General features: G+C 50.6%; 1 protein-coding gene across 1 annotated transcript in view; it reads right to left on the reverse strand.

Annotated features, from left to right (window-relative positions):
* Nucleotides 1–20,570, reverse strand: part of pxb (putative Hedgehog signaling attenuator pxb) — a 218,360-nt gene that overhangs the window by 89,034 nt on the left and 108,756 nt on the right. Inside the window, exons 2-3 of the mRNA XM_084584547.1 lie at nucleotides 1,999–2,160; nucleotides 212–464 (exon numbers count right to left, since the gene is read on the reverse strand). Of these exons, the coding sequence (XP_084440673.1) occupies nucleotides 212–464; nucleotides 1,999–2,128 (383 nt within the window). The 5' untranslated portion in view covers nucleotides 2,129–2,160. The remainder of the gene's footprint in view (nucleotides 1–211; nucleotides 465–1,998; nucleotides 2,161–20,570) is intronic.

Raw genomic sequence — 20,570 nt, forward strand, 5'->3', positions numbered from 1 at the left:
ATCATTATCATAAAATATCTCCCATAATTTATGATAATGTACAAGAAAACTATGAAATCTTATGCGATTATATGCGACTTCTGGGCGATTTCTTATGCGAATTGAGTGAGATTATGTGAGAAAATGTGAGGTTATGGCCTCATACAATTTTTTCAGTGGGGTTGTTTGGGCCCGCCAGTGCTGGGCGGGAGCCAGAGAGAACGGTACTCACTTCCAGAGGAGGAACGAAGCGACGAGGACGGCGACGAGGACAACCGAGGAGCAGACGGCGATCACGGGTAGCGAGGGGAACGCCGAGGGCGTGGTCAGCTCTGCGCCGACCGGCCGCACCTCACAAAACTGCAGGTCGTCGGAGGAGGAAGATGCGGCGCCGCCGCCACGGCGACCGGCGGCGACTGAGGAGCACAGACCCGGCGGCAGCGGCGGAGGGGGCACGCCGAACTCGGGCGGCCGAGGAAAGCAGCCTGTGTGCGGGAAAAACAAAAAAACAAAATGGAGGTATCTTAGATTTCTCTTAAGAGGAGATCGAAAGCACAGTTTCGGAGTCATGATGAGTCAGGCCTAGTCATTGTTGTCATCACCACTCATAACTAAGCTTTTATACTCATTTACAATCCGTTGTGGCCTTTAAAGTCGTTATTTGACATATTGATCATTTCATAGTTATTAGCACTCATAATGAGTCATGGATAGTCATTGTAGACATTTCCAATCATTTGCGGTCATTTCAAATCGTCGTTCGAAATACTGGTCGTTTCGTAGTCGTGATGAGTAATGCCTAGTCATTGTAGTCATTACCACTCATAGCTAAGCATTTTTACTCATTTCCAGTCAGTTGCGGTCATTACAAATCGCAGTTTGACATATTAGCCATTACAAGTAATTATTAATCATAATTTTAGTCATTACCATTAGCCATTAACTCTATCGATGTCTATTTAAACTTTTATTCACAACCTGTCACCATCAATCGTTTTCATTCGTAACCTCCCTCCTGACACGTCCGCTATTTGCGAGTGACGCATCAGCGCCCAGATCACGCGCACAGATTTTCGCTTCATGAGCCTATAAATAAAGGCTCTCGCCTTAAAAAGAAGAACGGAACACCAAGCAGTCAGTATAGCCGTGTGGAGCACCTCAAAAGCACTTCCTCACTAAACTGGAGAGTTACGAGAACGGCTGAGCGGAAGGAGCCCTATATATAGAAGAAAAAATGTCGCCGCATACTGGACAACGCTGTAATGACTGAGAAGACGATACACTGGGATATTTAGAAATCCGTCAGTCGTTCTCACTCACTTATTCCGTTCACTCTCATTTAGCTCTCTCAGTCACCAACTGACGCAGATCCATTTATTCTAAATGGCTCGCTCATTGTATCCACCCACTTTGACCTGCTCATTCCCAGTAACTGACTTACCACTCGTCACCAAACTAGTAATTTGATCTCTCACTCTCTCTCCCTCTCACTGACCAACTCTCACTCAATTACTCAGTATACCACTCATTTATTTTCATTTTCACTATCTCACTTCAAAATGACCCAGCTCACGCTCAGTTTAATCAAAACCGGCAGGAAAAAAAGAACAGTCGACAAATTAGGCTGCATTCATGATTTTCAGTGCAAAATGATAAAAAAAGACAACTCGCGTGTTTGACGCGCTTGTCCTCTCGCTGCGGAGTGATTTTGACCCACTCAGCGCAAATCATGGGTCCGATATTGGTACTACGTTGGCAGTTCGGTGCAACATAGGATCAGTGCCCGGCAAACACACTCCAATATTGGACCAATGTTTAGTGCTTACTCGGCAGTGTCTCACTGGATTTTTCTGCCCCAGGAGAGACAACCCCTTAAGCCGTAAGAGCAGCCACTCATGCTGCAATACACACACTCTGCACTTTGGGTATAGGGCCCCCTGCATTGAAAACCACAAATGCAGAGTCTGCTGCACTGCTGGCCACAGAACAGGAGGAACGGTCCAGTGGCTGTGCGCGTACCTGGTCCGGAGTCGTCCCCGCACTCGGACGACGACGCTAGGGGGTCGTCGTCGTCGTCGGCCGCGGAGTCGCCCAAGCCTCCGCCGCCTTCGTCCGGAGGCTCCGGGAACCGCGGGGACTCAAACGACATCCTGGGACCCGCCTGGTCCGCGATGGCTCCGGCTACAGGTAGAGAGAGACAAAAAAACATTCAGGCATCGCATGTGGCGTTTCCGCACGACAACCGACACAGCACGGGACAAGCCCTGTACTTATAGCAGCATGTTTCCTGTAGGCCTAGTCGGTGTTTCGTTTCAAACTCTGCATGAAAAGACGAGGGAGGACGAATAGACGAACTATGCGCTCTGCTACCTTCAGGGATTCTCGTCCATCCGCCCTCGCCTTTTTTTCGGAATTGCTGAAAAAAAAAAAAAAAAGAAAATGAACAGTAGCTTCCCGCGAGCACTCGTGAAAGCATACACAGGTCAGGCTTCTGGGTTCCACGCGCGGAAATACGGGCTTGTCCGTCTAGCACAAACTCGCAACAGGCGCCATACCGAATTATATTGCCTGCCCGGATAATCTCCTAGAAATAAGCGGCTCGTGTCCGACAGCCCCATTCCCTCTCCACTAACCTCCTTCTTCAAGAGTCACCCATAAATCCGACAGCGCTGGACACATTCCAAACCGAGCAGGTGAGCTCGATTAGTTGGGGCCAAAAAAGCCCTCATACAAGGCTAGAAATAAAAAAAAAAGTTAAAAGAAAAAGCCCAGCGACAGCACCCTTAATTAAGATGACAGGTAGAGTGACCGACGTCCGCCAAGTGGTTGCCAAAGGCATTTTTCCGTTGCTGGTACGCCTTTCACCATATATGCGACAAACGAAACGCAAAGGGGTCTGCTGACAGAGCGAAGAGGCGGCACTCTGAAAGACCAATTGGGGCGAAAAAAAAAAAAAAAAAATCAGACCGTTTGCAGAACCGGCCACCCCCGGGAGATAAGCTGACCTCGTGGCTTCATATGATCCTGTCGCTTATCTGTTTTTATCGCTTAGCATTGACAAAATTTTCGTTCCATAATACTTTTCCAACTAACCAACGGTGACTGCATATCAGCATGACCGACAGCCGATAATGTATCTGGATCGGAATGTCGTGAAGCCTTTTACTTATAATCACGTTCCTCTTTTGAGACACGGCCTGTTGACACCAATATCTCGGTTTGTTCGGGCAGCAGCGCGTTCAAGGAAGTCTGCCGGCTAACCGAATCAGGCACCACTAAAAACGCCCAAACAGCGAAACAGAGAACCCAGCTTTTCGCTGCCACGGTGGTGCAGTGGTATGACGCCCAACTAGTGTGACGGAGTACCCGGGTTCGACCCCGATCGCCGGCGGCTGCGTTTCGATGGAGGCGCAACGAAGTGGCGTCCGTGTGCTGTGCGATGTCAGTGCACGTTAAAGATCCCCAGGTGGTCCAAATTACGCCGTAGCCCTCCACTACGGCACCCCTTTCTCTCTTTCCGCTCTCACTCCTGCCTTTCTTCCTTCCCTTATATGGCGCGGCTCAGGTGTCCACAGAACAAGTGAGACCGATACGGCGCCTTTCCTTTCTTGTGAACCAATTACTATTATATTATTAACCCAGCCTTAAAAGTTCACCAAACACTCCGCGGTTTCAATTGCTGCCCTTTTCCCCCTTTCAATACACCGAATACTAACACATCATGCAATTACGGTGTAAATGAAAAAAAAAAAAAAAAAGCTTTTTTCACAAGGTATAGACTGAGCTCTTAAAATATCCCTCTCCCCCTCCAAACAAAAAAATAATAAAAAATGGGATTTAAAATCTTCATCTGGTAGAGAAAATTATTAACTACCGTATCCGGGCGATACCATTACCGCTGTAGTTCATATCCCAGGAAAATACAGTCTCCATTTGCACATTGAGAGAAGTGCTCGCCGTGTGCTTCATTCTATTTTGATTTTATCATCAGTGGGCCGTTCAAAAAAACAAACACTTATTTCTTAGAAAATTATTATATCCTTCATTCATTCATTAATTCATAGAAATTTATTCATGAGGATGACCTGTGGCCTAGAGGAGAAGGGCGTGGGTTAGGTGAGGTTGAGTGCGCCAGACTCCGACATCAAGTCTAGCAGGGCACTAAGCTTGCGCTTGGCGTTGGTATTTGGGGCTGTCCAGTCTACACATCCTGTTCACCAAATTACATCCTTCCCATCGCCCACGATATATTTTAGCTGTCATCCCTAGATGGCGCCACAGTGTTTGCACTGCTTGGATGAAGCGGTAACCCTGGTGACGAAAACATACTTTTTTCGTCACCATGTTATCCCCTTATGCCGCAATAGCGGAGAAAGTGGAATCAACCCCTATCATTAAACAAGTGTGCCTAATTACTACCAAGCAGGTGATATTACCACTAGTTTTCGGCAACTCTTTCTAGCCAACGAGAAATTGCCACCGCGCTCGGAGGCGCGGTTTCCCGATGAAAAAGAGCGCTCGCTATCAGTGGGTGGACATTACACATGCAACCATGAACTCCGAATTCAAACCTTTAGCGCTAGAGAGTTCGCAGTTCGAGAAAAAAGGTATGCAGGAAAGGTTGATGACATTCTAAACTTGTGTTCGACCGACAGAATTTCGTCTCGTCGGCGGCAACCATGCAAAAACAAGAAAAACAAGAAATATATATACGAAGTCGCCTTATTTTCGAGATTGGCATACATTTTCTTGGCGTTTTACAACAGTGCCCACTTTTTACGAGTACACGTTCCTGGTGTGCCTCCTATCGTTAAAACGACCCTTCGCGGGTACGTCACTGTATAAGATTAATTCCACGCGATGGTATCCGCGCGTTTTCGATAGCAAAGGAGAGCACGGTAGCAGCCCCCCGACAAGAGCGATCGGCCGCCTATCGAGAATCGCCATCACGCGTGCCTCAGCTGCTCCTTCTCATAACCGGCTCTCCCTCCTCCCCCGACTCGGCCATCGCTACACACCCCTCCCCCCAATTCGGGGCCCCCCCATCCAGGCCGAAACCAGGCAGGTTCCTCAATAGGCAGGACTGCTTTATTGCGAAGGTCAGTCGTCAGGACGGACACACGAAGGCACTTCTTTCTCCGCTCGGCAACCAACGCACGAAATATCTCCCCTCCAAACGCAAGCGCGCATCGAAAAACACACGCACCACGCGCGGTCGAGATGAAGAGGGGAGGGGGGGCAATAGGGAGCAACGGTGAGGGGGACGAGCTCGCACGAAAGTAGAAACGACGCCTAATCCCCGCGGGCAGCAAGCAACCAGAACCAAAGGAGAATCCGCCCTTGCCCGCCACAACGTAGATAGGAAACAGACCGAGCAGGCCCTCCATAACGAAAGCAGACGACATCCCGGGGGGCAGACGAACGAAGGAGAGAGAGCCAGAGTGCGAGAGTCTCAGCACGGCGGCCAATGAGGAAAGGGAGGGGCGCGGGAGGAGAAAGCAGAATCGGTGGACGACAAAGCGAGATAGTCGGCGTTCGCTTCCAGCCACCCGCTTGCGGACCTGATGGCGGATTGAGCCGCTAGAGGGAAACGGCGGAGCGTTATGTCGCCTGCTCACGCCACGGGCCCATTCCGACCGACATACACACGCACAAAAAAGCAAAAAATAAAATAAAAGGCATGCTTGGCGTAAAGCCGTCCCATTACGACGGTAGCCGGCACCGGTGAACGGCGCCGCGCTATAAAGTTTGATTTCGGGAGCCGTATAATACGGAAGCACACTCGAGGGCGGGCCGCCGTGGAATTCTCGGACGACCTACGGCAGTCTAAAGGCCACGACGATGCGCACATTCGATGTGCGCAAAGTTTGCGGAAAACGCATTGGGCCCGCCGCGACGTGCGTTCTGCCGCCACGGTTTAATGTTCAAACTTCCGCGCGAAATATGGAACAGTTAACTCCACTTTATTGCGGACGCACAAGTCGCGCGTTACAACGTTGCAGATCGCTGACCGCGACGTCATTATATTTGCGCGGCTGGGACGCAGTGTGGGCGGTGAACTGGCGGAATGCCGCACGCGTGGAAAATTACCTCACCGGTATGCAACTTTCGCGGCATTAAAAGTCGTCACAGAGCCTACCGCCAACCTCGACTTCGCAGTACCTTTCGAGCGGATCAATGGCGACTTCCAGTGGTCGCGCCGGAGCAGGTTTTCTTGCTCCGGGATGACGAATTCGAATTGCACTGGTCGACCAAATCAGGTCGCGCGTATTCCGCTGGTGAACTCGGAGCACTCTAGCTCGATCAGCCGCCCAGAGTAGGATCTCGCTGGAAGTTCTAGTCTGCCATGACGTCACTTCCGGAGGTTCCAGGGATTTGTTGGCTGCTTCTAGCGGTTTCAGAAATATCAGCAGAGTAAACGGGCATAGGTGAATTTTGCACGCATATATAGAAGTGCGTTTATTGGAAAACGTCTACAGCGTTAAAAGAACGCGAAAGCAAGCTGCAGAGTGCCGCGCCCCTGCCTATTTATCACTCGCAACACATTTGTGTGCTAGCATGCGGTTTCGACTTCCGGAAACGACTCAGCGTTACTTCCGGCGCACGCTCTGCGTGTTCCGCTGGTCAAGCAACTAAATGCACCGTTATTATGATCGCCACTGTCATCACTGTCATCATCACTAAATGGAGCGTTACTGTCATCGCTACTATCATCCTCACGGCAGACAAGAATTATGGTGTGCGTTTCACGATCCCGGGCGTGGCGTGGTAGGTTAAAGCGTTCGGCTGGGGATCCGAGGGATGGAAGTTCGACTCCCGGTGGATATAGTGCTTTATTTTTCTGGTGACGTCATCATGACGTCATTTGGTTGACAGCTATAGTGTGACCGGACGGATGCCGACAGTATGAGTCATTAAAGACTTTCGCCTTAATATCAGGCATCTCACTGCGCTTGAAGGTGATCCTAAACGCCCAGAAATGTTCAATAAAAATGGTAACTATCCCAGTAGCTCAAAGGATTAAAGTCAAAGTGGACATTTCTACGGCTCTCTGTCGAGGTTCTATTGACCCGCCTGCCGAGCCAATCAATGACAGTTTTATGCCATTGTTCGGCCTCGTATACCCTAGGCTAAGTTCGTTACAAAGAAGTCGAACAAATCGGTACTTTTTTTTCTTTATTTTTCATAAGGCAAAGTGGAGTGGACCGAAAGAACGTAATCCTTTATACAGCCTCGCCGGGTTCGAAGCCGCGCTTCCAACCGAGCACGCTACGCGCGCGCGGTAGCTCCCATTATAGGCTCAACTCGGGAAAGACGAGGCCAGGGAAAATTACAAACGCCGAAAATATATATATATTTTTTTTTGTGTGTGTGTGACAAGTCCTGGAAACGTCTACAGCGCAAGCCTTCCAAACAAAGCAGCAGCAGTTGCACTTTCTCGGGTATAACGCGCATTGTGAAATTTCTTGTTTGCCGTGCACTTTCATTTTATTCCCCATTTCCCTTTTTTTTTTCCCCTTTTTTTCCTTCGGGGACGCCATGGCGCAGTCTGTATGGCTTCCTTCTCGCGAAAGCGCAACAGCTTGACATCGCAATCTGTTCGCGAGCAGAGGAGTTTTGAGGGCCAAAATGGGCGCCGCTCATCGCAGCGAGAGACGAGAACCCCGGGCATTCTTTCTATCGCGACTGGAGCGCGCTAGCACTTCCTTTCCCTTCCTTCCTTTCTCTCCTTCTTCCCGTCCTTACTTTTAATTTCTGTCTTCGCCCTATATAGCGTGCATGGTTTGACGGCTTAATGTTTCATTTGTTGCGCTCTCCTCCACTTTGGGCGCCACCGAGGGAACACCTTGCGGCACAAAAGCAAGCCCAGTGCCGTTGCGCGCCGCAGGAAAAAAAGGAAAAAAAGAGGGAAAGACGAGTGGGTGAAGAGAAAAAGATCCTCCAATTTCGACAACTCTTTGTGCTCGAGTTGATGGCAACGAGGCGAAATGAAGAGAACGAAAACGACAAAACCGAATCGGGAATGGCAAGAGAGAGAATGACGCGCCCTGGAAATATCGAGACAGCGAGCGTCGAAAGACCGGTGGAGAAATTGGGGAGAGAGAAAGTTTTCAAAAGGAACGGTTGCACACAGCTCCCGTCCGGAGAAATCAGTCGCCTGAAAGGGGACGCGACGGCGATCCGCAGCAGCACTCACGAAGCCGAGTCGGGCAGTGGAGTGGTGCGTATGTGTGTGCATATATCCACTGTGTTATGTATACGCACAACTGCAACTCGGTTTCAGGTTTCTCATCCTGTAGCGCCATCTCTACGTGGCCGCCTCAATCCTAACAAGGCTCCAGACAGCGCCACCTACGTAACCGCGACCCAAGTTCAAATCCTGAATAAACCTTAGTTCCTTTGCTGTTCACAACTGGGCTGGTCCGTGTCGTCAGTCTCTCCGACAATAAACGACATAACACACTGCTTTATTTCAATAGTGATTGACAAAAGAAAGAAAAAGCGCTCTCGTAGGCTGAGTGCGCGCCCGATACTGCAAAAACAACACTCGATCCACTCGAGCTGCAGAAAAAAAAATCGCACAGCGATCAAAACTCCTCGGCTTAGGAACTTGCCCATGCTGGCTAGCGATTCTCGCGACGGTACTGAAAAGGTAATTAAGTTGCACAGAGTGCGCGAATTATGATCATCTGTTTCCTCCGCAACGTCGGACACGCGAGAGATGACGCACGAACGCGTCAGCCGCCGATGTGGTAAAACGCCCGATTAGCTGCACTCAGGTAGTAGCAACGAGTCAAGGACACCTGTATGACACTTGAAGGCTCGAGCCTCCCAAATCTATAACCTATGATCCAAGTAAGATATGATCATATATTCGACTCCACCGCCGAAACGTTTCGCTCCGCCATGCACTACAAGAATACGGCCTGCATGCTTCCATCGAGGGAGCAAAGCGTGTGTTTGCGCCTTTTGCGACTTCGACTACGGATCGATAGTCGGTAAACAAACATAGGGAAAACGACGGGCTCGTTATGAGATTCCCACGAAAGGAATCAGCAGACACTGACCCCAAGAATGCATAGGGAAGTATTTGCTACCTCTCAATGTGAAATGATAACGTAATCGCAAAGATAGTTTATTAGAAAGTAGCAGAAGAAAACAGCCAGTTGCCGCCGGTAGGATACGAACCCTAGACCTCCGCATTTCGCGTCCGGTGCACTGCCACTGAGCGACGGCGACATTTGTTTTTTCTTTATTGACTGAGCTACAGGGACGGCTGTTCGATCTCTTACTCGTTTCAGCATTTGTGCCGCGGGTAACTTATATTTAAGAGTGTTCACCAACGCCATCCTCGTCCATAGTGGCTAACGTGGAATGCGCTGTGTTACTACGAATGTGTCATTCCCATTTGCTTTCTTCGCGTGATACTTTTGCGCGAGTGGTACCTAGCTCCCTTCGAGTACGGATATGCGGCACAGGTGTAAGTGTTGCGAAAAGCTCAGGCCGCGGTTCGGTTAAGATACGTATCAGTAACGTGCATGCTAGCTCGCGTTCTGGCCGGATATAACGGACTCTTTGGTTGAAAAAATAAATAAATAAATAAATAAAGACAAGCTTGAGTACTGTTTTCCTATTTAACATTTTACGTCTGGCGGTAGAGACACCTCCCCTCCTCTCCCCCTAGACTCCTTAATTATGCCCTTGGTTCTGGAAGTACAGAGGGCAGCACGATCGTAACACGGGATCAACGAAAAGCTCTTTTTCGCACAGCGTCTTATTTTCGTTTTCCTTCCCAGCTAACGAATTCTTTTCATACAGCAAATGATACATTAGCTTCGCCACCCTAAAGAAGGAATGAAGTGGCTTCTCCGCACCGCCGCTCGAATAGCGGGCTTAGAGCGAACCACACAGGGTGTCCGAAAAATCAAACTGTATACACCCCATGCGGCGGCTCCACGTATAATGAGCCTTCTCAGTTCATTGTCACGTGACAGGAGAGCCGCCCAGTGTTCCGAGCAAGACGAGGAAAGTGCTCGAAGTGAAACAATGGTGCTAAAACAAAGACGGTCCCCAAGGAAACGGTAGGGGGCAAGCGACGCCAAGGTCGAGGCGCAGGCCCCATGAATGCCTGCACAAAGGGGCGAGTTATACAGCGGGCACTCGCAGCGCGCCACAACTACACGTACGCGCACGGTTGGGGACTTGGCGCGGCACCCGAGGCCATGTGACGAGGCCACGCGAACGCCATGCGGGCTCGGCCGTGAAAAATGAGCCGCCATCCGCGAACTCACCTGCCCGTGTGGGAGGGTGCCCGCCGTGCGTTCAGGACGCGAAGGCTGCCGTCGGGGCGAGCTCTCGGTTGCAGCCGCATGCCGATGAGGGGCCACAGATTTCTGCCGTGAATAGAGCCACCCGCATGTAGGGACGACTCATTTTGTTTCAAAAAAAAAAAAAAAAAAAGAAAAAAAAAAGCCACCTTCCTGTCTAAACGTGCTCCTACCTTGCTTCTCTGACTGTGACTCCTCACACGGTATAGTGAAGCGTTCCCTGCAGCATGCAGTGAAGAGGGTGCACGAGATAACGAGTAAGTGTACTTGAGCACGGGCTCAGGTATGCGCAAAGGGGGTGGGAGACGAAAATTCATAGGGAGAGTAGGGCACACGGGCCGCCAGCGTTACACAAGACGCTGCCCTCTGCGGCACGCTAGCTGACTGCCCCTATTCCTCCCACTTATTGTGAATAAAGTTTTATCAGCCTCAGCCGCGCAGGTGCTTGTGGACACATTCCATCCTGCCTCAGTAGCAGGCGCGGATTGAAGGCAAGGGCCCCTGATTGGAGATCTGTATGTTTCAGACTCCATGTTGTCGGACGCGTAATAAAACGTCCGATGAATAAGCAAAGCTACCGCACAACTATAAAAAACAAAAACGCGCTCAAGTAATTTAAAAGTATTACGACATATCACGTATATGAAGTCTACGTGCACCGCCACGTTGCGGAGACCCCTGGGTATGCACTAGCACCAGTAACGGCCAGTCTGCCTCGACTACAGTTACGGAGGCAGGATGGCTTCCCGAAACCGAGTAAAGAGCTTCAAGCCTCAAAGAACGTCACAATGACAAAGCAAACAAGATGTGCAACTAACAACTCGAGCAACATCTGCACAGTTCTGGCCTGGACCACCCATATATCTGCCTACTTCCTTAAGGCTTCAAGAGAGGGCCTGCCGTTGGAGCATCGCGACGGTCACGGAACAAGTTCAAGGGGCAAAGCTCACAACATTCTTCACCACTACATGTGCCACAACGCCTAACTAAGCAGGAGCTGCAAGAAAAACGAGATTCCGTACACTGATCTTGTTTAACATGGTGACCATTTGGGCTAGTTGGTATAGAATCTAACATACTGAACTAGCGAAAGACAGAAATACAAGAAGAGAAGCACAATAAGCACAAGTTCAAGAACAGAGAAGCGCTGTCCCGTGTACTTCTCTTCTTGTGTTTGTGTTTCTATGTCTTTCGCTACTTCAATACGCTAGATTCACTGATCCTGGCCAGGCTGCTTTCCACTGCTGATTTCCGGCAAATATGCAGTGAACGGCTGAGGTACCGACTCGATCAAAACAGGGTAATAGCTGAGAAGACACTAACCAGCCTGTCAAACAGAAAAGAAATATCACAGTAATACTTTCCCCTAACAATATGTTCACTAGTATCTTGAACCCCAAAGCTCTGGCTATGCGCGAATGGTCGAGACGATAGTCACTGTCAACACCTTTCTGTCGTCAAATGGCAAGCGCGGTTTGGTTTGGTTTGGTTTGGTTTGGATGGTTTGTGGGGTTTTAACGTCCCAAAGCGACTGAGGCTATGAGAAACGCCGTAGTGGAGGACTCCGGAAATTTCGACCACCTGGGGTTCCTTAACGTGCACTGACATCGCACAGCACTCGGGCGCCTTGTTTTGCGCCTCCACTGTGAAGCAGCCGCCGAGGCCGGGATTCGAACCCGACAAGCGCGGTAGAAAACGACGAATCCCTTTTCGCCCTTCAAGACTCTCCCACGGACCTGGCTTGTAGGCTGCGGCACCCATGAACGGAAGTCTCGTGCCTAGGAGATTGCTTGAGAACCCATGGTTACAACCCAATTAGGTCGTGTGTAATTAATGAACCGAGCCCGACACGTGGGTCTGTATTGCCTGCGTTGCGCTATATAGGCGCTTGGCGGATCGCGAACTCCTTTCTTTATCCCACTCAATCCTTATCGCGCAGCGTGAGAACACCGTGTCGTTATTGTGCCTGCCTCTACATCCTGAATTATATACCCTGAATCCCACAAATACAACACAGCCCGAATCATCCGCATAACAAACTATGCAGCCGGCTCTGTTGGCAGGAAAGCGCAATAGTACGTATATCGCGAACTAGACGTGCGCTGACCTGTTATTCCCTCTAAGCTTCCTGCCATGTTGAACATACATCACTGATTGATTCATTGACTGATTAATCAGTCAATGATTAAGTAATCATTGACTAACTCCTGCTCTGCTAGAAATGCCGACTCTGTTTGCTGCGAAGCGCCACAGTACATCGCGAACTTGATGTGCTCTGACGTGGTATTCCCTCTACGCTTCCTGCCATGTTGAACATACTTCACTGATTGATTCATTGACTGATTAATCAGTCAATGATTATTTAATCATTGACTAACTCTTGCTCTGCTAGAATTGCCGGCTCTGTTTGCAGCTAAGCGCCACAGTACATCGCGAACTTGATGTGCTCTGACGTGGTATTTATTCCCTCTAAGCTTCCTGCCATGTTGAACATACTTCACTAATCGATTCATCGACTGATTAATTAATCCATGGAGTTAGGTTCTTCAGAATACCCCCCTCCCCTTCTCTCGCCGTCGCATTGCTGTTGAAGCAGAGTCCTGGCTGGTGACTGAATGGCCGCGCGTTGCGCGCGAAATTTATGGCAAACCAACTGGAACAACAACAACCCACACAACCGAAGACGCAACTGAGCGAAGGAAACGAGGAAACGGCCGGCGCCGACCACCACCACAACGGCCACGCGAAAACAAGGGAGAAAGTTAAAAGCCCAAAGAAAGTGGGCAGCCGAACAACGCCGGCGCGGACGACCGACCGACAGCAGAGAAAGAGGCCGTACTTGGCGCGGCCGCAGGGAGGCGTTAAGGAGGCCAGTCGTAAATTATGCCTCCGTGAGGTGAATCCCACCTCACAAAGGAAGCCTAAAGCCTGGAAAGGGACGCGAAGCTGCACGCGCACGCACAAACGAAAGGACGTATAGCACGCACACGGACACAGAGAAGAAATGCAAAAAGAAAAAGACACGCGTAACAAAAGAAGGCGCACAGAGAGAGGAAACGTGCCGGTCGTCTCCGAAGAATTCGGCCTCCGCTTGGCGCCATCGTTTGCAGGCGATGAATGGCTTATATCGTGTGCCTTGCTTTTCTGTACGTCTTTCCGTTCTTCTTTTGAGCAGCCTCCTCACGGTCGTTCGGCTAGTTGCGAAGATGTGGCCAACTCTCCCGGCCGAGATTCATGGTCGCATTCGTTTCGCTTTCCCGCCGAGCGTATGGCGCTCGCCGCCTTTTTAGCGGCGCGCCTACGCCTTCACCAACATATGTCGCCACCCCGAGACGGTGACTGTGGGAGAGGACATGTAGCTTGTGGAGAGATCTGGTTATCAAACATTATTCTGTGTTTTGATTTTTGCGAACGTTTATGTAAGTTACTGCGCTTTCCTGATTTCTTGTCGTTGTTTTTTCCCACTGCCAATGAAGCTTTGAGCTTCTGCGAGCTTCCAGTAGCGTTCGAGTGGAAGGCTGTAGCTTAACTTGAACAGTATACTTGAAACTGACAGCACAGAAAATACATAACGAAGTGTATGTAAACAACATATTAAAATATAATCAACCTTTCAATGCCTCTCTGTTTCGCTCTTCTTCTCGACTCACAAGAAGCTTCACCCATAGTAACTTCAATCTGCCACCGAATAATAACATCTACAGCGAAAGATTGGTGCAGTTTTCAGGAGCCAAGATTTGAAATGCTTTACCTCCAGAAATAAAACAGTCCCATAAAGCAAGTAAAGCATTATGAACATACTTTATGATCCTCATTTGACCCATGTGACAGTCGTTTTCGGTATGTGTTTGTTGTACCGTGTTGTTCATGACAGATTTTTTATTTTCTTTATACTGTAAAATGCACTTTATTTCATTTTGTTCTCGTCGCGTGCTGTATTTTGGTCTTTGGCCGTTATTTTGTGCTTTTCCTTTTACGCAAGTGCTGTTTCATTGCCATCACGTATTTTGTTTCTGAACCCTCTGGTTCAGTCAGTGTTTTGATATTTTGTATGGCAACAGTAGATGAATGAATGAATGAATGAATGAATGAATGAATGAATGAATGAATGAATGAATGAATGAATGAATGAATGAATGAAATTATTAAGCTCCACCAAGTGTTAAGCGGGGATCCGGGCACTGGTAGCGAGCAGAACCGGAGCGGGGGTGGCCTAGCTTGCAGTCAGCTGGTCCAGAAAATCACTTCCTCTTCCTCTTTCTCGGCGATCTGCCCACTAAATCGGAACTTCTTCTTTACAGAATGAATGAAAAGTCGTAAAGGAGCATTAACTTTGGGGCAACACCTGCTCGTTACGGGGGCCAGTCGAATCAACAAGGCCCATTTTTAATGTGATGGCTGTTATGCATTTGTAGCGCCAAGCGTTCATATTGACGCGAGCCGCAGTAATACAGACTGAGAATCGGTGGCCCAGGTTTCCGGTGGGAAACAAGACTTCCTCTTCATGCGGTGCTTTTCTTAGGTGGCGCACGAAGTATAGTTAAGAAAACTGGGTCTTTCACCGCAGTTCGTGCAAACAAAAACACCGTTATGGCCATCACGCTTTCCCAAAATGGCTTAGCCTCGATATGTTCAACCTAATCGCAGTAAAAATAAAAGAAATAAATTCAAACTAAATTTGGATTAGGTAACAATAGCGATCCGAACGCTTATTAAAATTAATCTCCTTTTTTTTTTATTAAGCAGGGTGAAAACGTGGAGCCTGAAAGGTAACTTGTGAAGAAACGTTCAGGTTCTTTGAAAATGTGCCCATTTCCGAAGGGCGAAAAAAACATCTCAGGGTTATTTGTCGCAAAGCAGCAGAAGAAAGTGCAGCAGACGGCTTGGCTCGTCATAGGTAACTGTACGCCCTACATTTTGTAACCGCGAAGCAACGCGATGCAGGTGCGTTGGTGCCAGCAAGAAGCCGCACGACCAGACGCCTATTCGTCCTCCAACAGCGGAAATTAGCGCCAGGCAGAGAGCATCGATGAAGCGCCCGATCCGCCGGCGAGAGAGACACGAGCGTCGACCGCGAATTACGCATCGGCGGGAGAGACGAATCGTTCGCCGTTTCCCAGAAACTCTAAAAACACAAGCGCATGGGGCTGCGGGAGGGGATACAAATGATCGCGGTCCCTGGAATGGCCCGCTGTCGCCGGAGAATTCGCCGTCCTATCAGTGGCCGCCGCCACCGACGGCGTACACTGCTGCTGCTGCTCGTGCGGTGGTCCTCTATACAGCCCCACTCGGGATTTTGTTGGACGCGTTATTGGTGGCGTTCTTCTTTCTGCCCTCCCGTTCTTCCATCGCTGATCTTCTCCCCGCGTTCGAAGTAGGCGTACGCAGGCGCACACGCTCCAAATGCGTCCGGTTCAGCCCTGTTCGTAGTATTCGAGCAGCGGTGAGGACAGCCGGGAACGAGTTGACGCCGACTTCCGCGCACTAGGAAAGCAGCGACGCGCGCCGGGTGGCGGAGAGGTGGCTCGCGTATCCTCCTTCTCATCGAGAGGAGGAGAAAACTATTTTTCTTTGCCGAAAATGCGGGAGATGGTTGTTGCGCCCAAGATGTACGCCGGATGCGACGACGTGGCGCAGGCCATGAAACGGGGGTTCCAACCAACGGGATAGAGGCGTTGCTTTTTCAGCCGCGCGGCCAACCGGGTCAGACGCCAACCGGGACGCGCACAACGACGGGGAACTGGACGCAGTCACTAGACGCTATGGAGCTATACTTGAACATCAAATAGCCTTAAGGAGGATCTACCCACCTCCCAACGAAGACCTTAATAGATAGCAGTCGGTTGCCTGGAGACAGCTACAGACTAATACATGCCCCAACCTGAGTCTACTCAGTAAAATCCATCCCACAACATATGAGAATAAATGCCCACTAGGAGGGGAACCCCCTACACTCTACATGGGCGTGTCAAAAAACACAGGTAGCGCCAATAAACACCACACCAACACCGGAGCAGTGGGAGGCTGCGCTGTCCTGCTCGACGCCTGATGACCAGCTCAAACTGATCGACAGAGCGCGCCAGACGGCAAAGGCCACTGGGGTCCTGGACTGAGGGCCCCACCCATGCCGGGAGAATTCCCTTTGTCTGAATAAAGTTTTTCATTCATTCATTCATTCATTCATTCATTCATTCATTCATTCATTCATTCATTCATTCGTTCATTCATTCATTCATTCTCCTTCAGTCAAGGTTGGAACAAAGAGGAACATGACGTGGTACACAAGCTTCCGCAGGAGGTATAGATGATATTAGACACGTAGAGAAATGAACGAGTCTAAGTAGCGGAACGAGCCCGGAAAGCGCAGGGCCAACTGTAGACTAGACGAGCCGAAAGCAATGAAATTAAGCAAAGGCGGTCGCTCCTCGAAATGACGATCTATTTTCGCCATACCGTTGCCAGCACTAAATACGCAGAAGAGTCACGGAATCCACCTCCGGCGAGAGCGGAGACATGGAGATCGCCAAAGTAAAAGAAGTACGCGAATGCGGCGATGGGTGTATATACTACACATAATAACACACGCTGCTGGACAGTTGGCAAAACGAAGATCAAGGAAGCGTAGCTCCGTCCCTCGCAAAGAAAAAAGAAAAACACGCACCCCAAACACCACAAATTGGGCGCGCACAAACGCTAATGGGCCAGATCGAAGAGCAGGGCCACCAACCAGTCGAGGAGCTAAGCGCTTATGGAAATGCGCGGTGCCGCCTCGAGGGCCAGTTTGCTTCCCGTGCGATAAGCCGAGACGTAAGCTGTCGGCTTAGAGATCCCTTCGACCGAAGAGGCTTGTTGGCCGCCGCACCGTGGAAGCCCTTCCGATACACTGACGAATAACTGCGCGAGCGGAGCCTATACGTTCATTACAGCTTCGGCACCGCAATTTCCGACTAGAGGACTCAAGTTCACGTCATAATCTTATAGCTCGACTGTTCGATCACGGCCGAGCTATTATAGCTGATGCGAGTTTGGTTCCAATGCGTAAGCGATCACCTCAATACAAAAAACGCTCAGAAATGTTTAAAAAAACAACACACACACACACACACACACACACACACACACACACACACACACACACACACACACACACACACACACACACACACACACACACACACACACACACACACACACACACACACACACACACACACACACACACACACACACACACACACACACCAGGCCGCACGGAGACTACATGCTGCCAAGCCTATATAAAAAGCTTAACAGTGGTTATCAAAGCGCCAAGCCAGCGAAAGCTCAGTTCTCAAACGTGGCAACGTGCGCCAGCAGCACCGACGTTGCATCGTCCACTGAGCACGCCATGTGTGTTTATGCGGCCAAGGGTACCAGGCGCCGCACGCCAGCGCCGGGAACCGACTGACCCGTGAGGCAGAGACGAACCCAAGCGCGCCTATGGGAGCCCAGGTCACACGGAATGCGTTTGACCTTCGACCCCGACCGAAGCGTCGGCCGCCACCTCCTGCTCTCGGCCTCGTTCTCTATAGACAGTACATTAGCGCTGCCCAGTATACGGTGCTACGGTCTCCGATGCTCCCACAGTGCAGCCGAAGTGCAGGCGAAGAGATTGCATCCCGATAACTACAGTGAAAGAGAGAGAGAGAGAGAGAGAGAGAGAGAGAGAGAGAGGGGGGGGGGGGGGGGGTAGAAGACGACGGTAATAGCAGCCGTCATTCCAAACGTAAGCACAGCCGAAATAGCAGGCAGCGGACGGCGGTAATGACACAGCTCGAAAGATCGTTTTAATTTGGACCAATCAACCAACTACCGATTCCCCCCCCCCCCCCCCCCCCCCCCCCCCCCCAAAAAAAAAAAAAGTGCGCTCGCACAACGCCAGGCAACGGAGAAAACAAGGCCTCGCCGAGGACCGGATATCTCCTCCGAGGCGATTGTTTCACGAGGCATAGTCGGGAGTTACACACTGGAGTGCAGAGCGCGTCAGAAAGATGGATGAACAGAGTAGGAACGGCCCTTTATTCTCCGACAGATCTCACCTGGCTCATCCTGAACGCACTCGGTATAAATGGCGCCACACGGCACGAGGCAGCAATTGCAGCGCACGCTCTCGCTGCGTCGCGCATTGGCTCTTAATTGGCCCGAGGACTTCTGAGAAGAAGTTTCCACTGCGATTGCCCAGAGCCGGCTAAACAGTTCCGAGGCGTCGGAGTGAAAAAAGAAAAAATCTGAGCAACCTCATCTCCAACAGTCCAAATGAACGCGCGCTGCTAGTATCGCAGAGGGGAGAAGGCCTGGGAGGGCAGACTGGTGTTTTGAGGCGGGCGGGCCACACAAGCGCAGCAGCAGCAGCAATAAAACGGCACTCTCCGGAAATACCTCCCTCCACGTACAGGCCAGCCGCTACCACGGAGAGGGGTCAAGCGGGTTTAAGTGAGCCGACCAATTACGCAGTCGCCGAACACTGAGAGCGCGCGTGTGAACCCGAAATTGGAAAGCGAATGGGAACGGGCCGAAAAAAACAAAAGACCATACGCGTGTCGTGAGCGGAGGAGGTCCTTGTGTGCGTGTGCATGTTCGTGAGCGCGTACACAGGTAGAAGAAGCCGCGCGAGAGAGGAAATAAAAAATGGACACTACTCCGCTGCGAAGTTGCTCCGGTAAACGGATTCGAAAACCGGTGCCAGAGGCGCGCGAAAACGGATCATTTCCAGGTAAAAGCAATCGAGTCGAGGTGCGCCGTTCTCAAGATGTTTCAGCGGGGTCTCCCTTACTAGCCCCTCAACCCGCCGCCAGTTCTGAGGAAATCGCTCCGAGAGGGTTCGCGGCCGTGTAGGCAGAGGCCAAAGACAAAACAGGCAGAACGAGAGAGTCGCCCCCTACGTTTCCCTCTCGCGGATGATTATATTTCTTTTGGCTCTGTCCGAATGTTGGCCGCGTTCTCTACCTCCAGAGAGATTGCCAGCCAAGCGGGCCGCGGAGGCAGCTAAGGGCCCCTGCGGCGGCTGTGCGGCCTCCCCCGAATCACCTGTCAGCCATTAGTCTCCGGAGTCGCGCGTCGCCCCAGAGGACCGCGAGGACGCGACGCGTTTCGCATTGCCTGGGCAATACCGCCGTCGCCCAGGGGAGCTCTGCGCAATGTCTTGCACCTGGGCGCCGCTGTTCCGCACGCCGCGGGACGCGAACGCGAGGTTGCGGAATCGTTTGCCGCCAGAATTCGCACCGTCGGTGACTCCGAGTGAGTCACTGAGTAAAACCGAACGAAAAGAAGGCAGATAAATACGGTGGATCGGACGAGTTAATGCTTCAGTATCCTTGGCCCGTCGGGGCCAGGTGAAGAAGAAATAAGAGGACACACGGGTGTGTAACTCGCAGTTAATCGATTTACCATCGGCTAGGGCATGCCTCACAGGTCATGTGTTCTGGGACGTTAAACTCCGTATGCTTACTTCGTGTTCTTTCGGTGACGAAGGATTATTGTCACGGTATGATTCTGCAAAGTATTATTACGAAAGCAATACTACTTTGACTTTCAGCTCCTCGCGTGGCGGGGCCGCGGTAGCTACCATTGACCTTTAGCTTGACCTCTGCTATGACGTCATACCATCTGCCGCAAAAAAACAGTGGCCCAACTTGTGCCGTCGCGAGGCGAGGCCGCGCGTGGTGGCTGTTGCCTAACTTTACCTGCGCCCGCCGCGCGCGGCGCGCCTAGCGGTGTGACGTCACAGCTACAAGAGCAGAGCTCCAACTTGTCGCAAGCACCACCACCAGCAAGCAGCAACGCTACCAGCTGAACTAAGCGTAGCTATGGTATTGCTTACGCAATCACCAGGCTTAACCAAGCTAAGCCTTCAGCCAAATTTTTTCGTTAGGCCTTCGGTAAGAGCACGAGCGTTTTAGAATGTAACGTGGGCGTATAACGTACCCTGCTGAACGTCAATCACATATTGTTTTAATAGATTGACACGAATTGGCTCCTGATCGAGGCGCGCCCAGCACTTGAACAGAAAATGAGTCACATCGACCAGTTCGTCCACGGGAGAAAGCTGTTTCAGTAAAGATGTTTACTCTCTCTCTCTCTCTTTCTCAGCTGCGATGAGGCGAAAAGCGAAAACTCCAATGGACGCCGTAAGGATTGAGCACAAAGCACGAACAATGAAAGCCAAAAGTGGCCTTTACTGAGCCTGTAGTAGCCCAAAGACTATCGCGAGCCGTACTTTTCTGA

This window comes from Amblyomma maculatum, chromosome 11 (assembly GCF_055883805.1).
Source record: "Amblyomma maculatum isolate TAMU_Amacu chromosome 11, ASM5588380v1, whole genome shotgun sequence".
Taxonomy (NCBI): Eukaryota; Metazoa; Arthropoda; class Arachnida; order Ixodida; family Ixodidae; genus Amblyomma; species Amblyomma maculatum.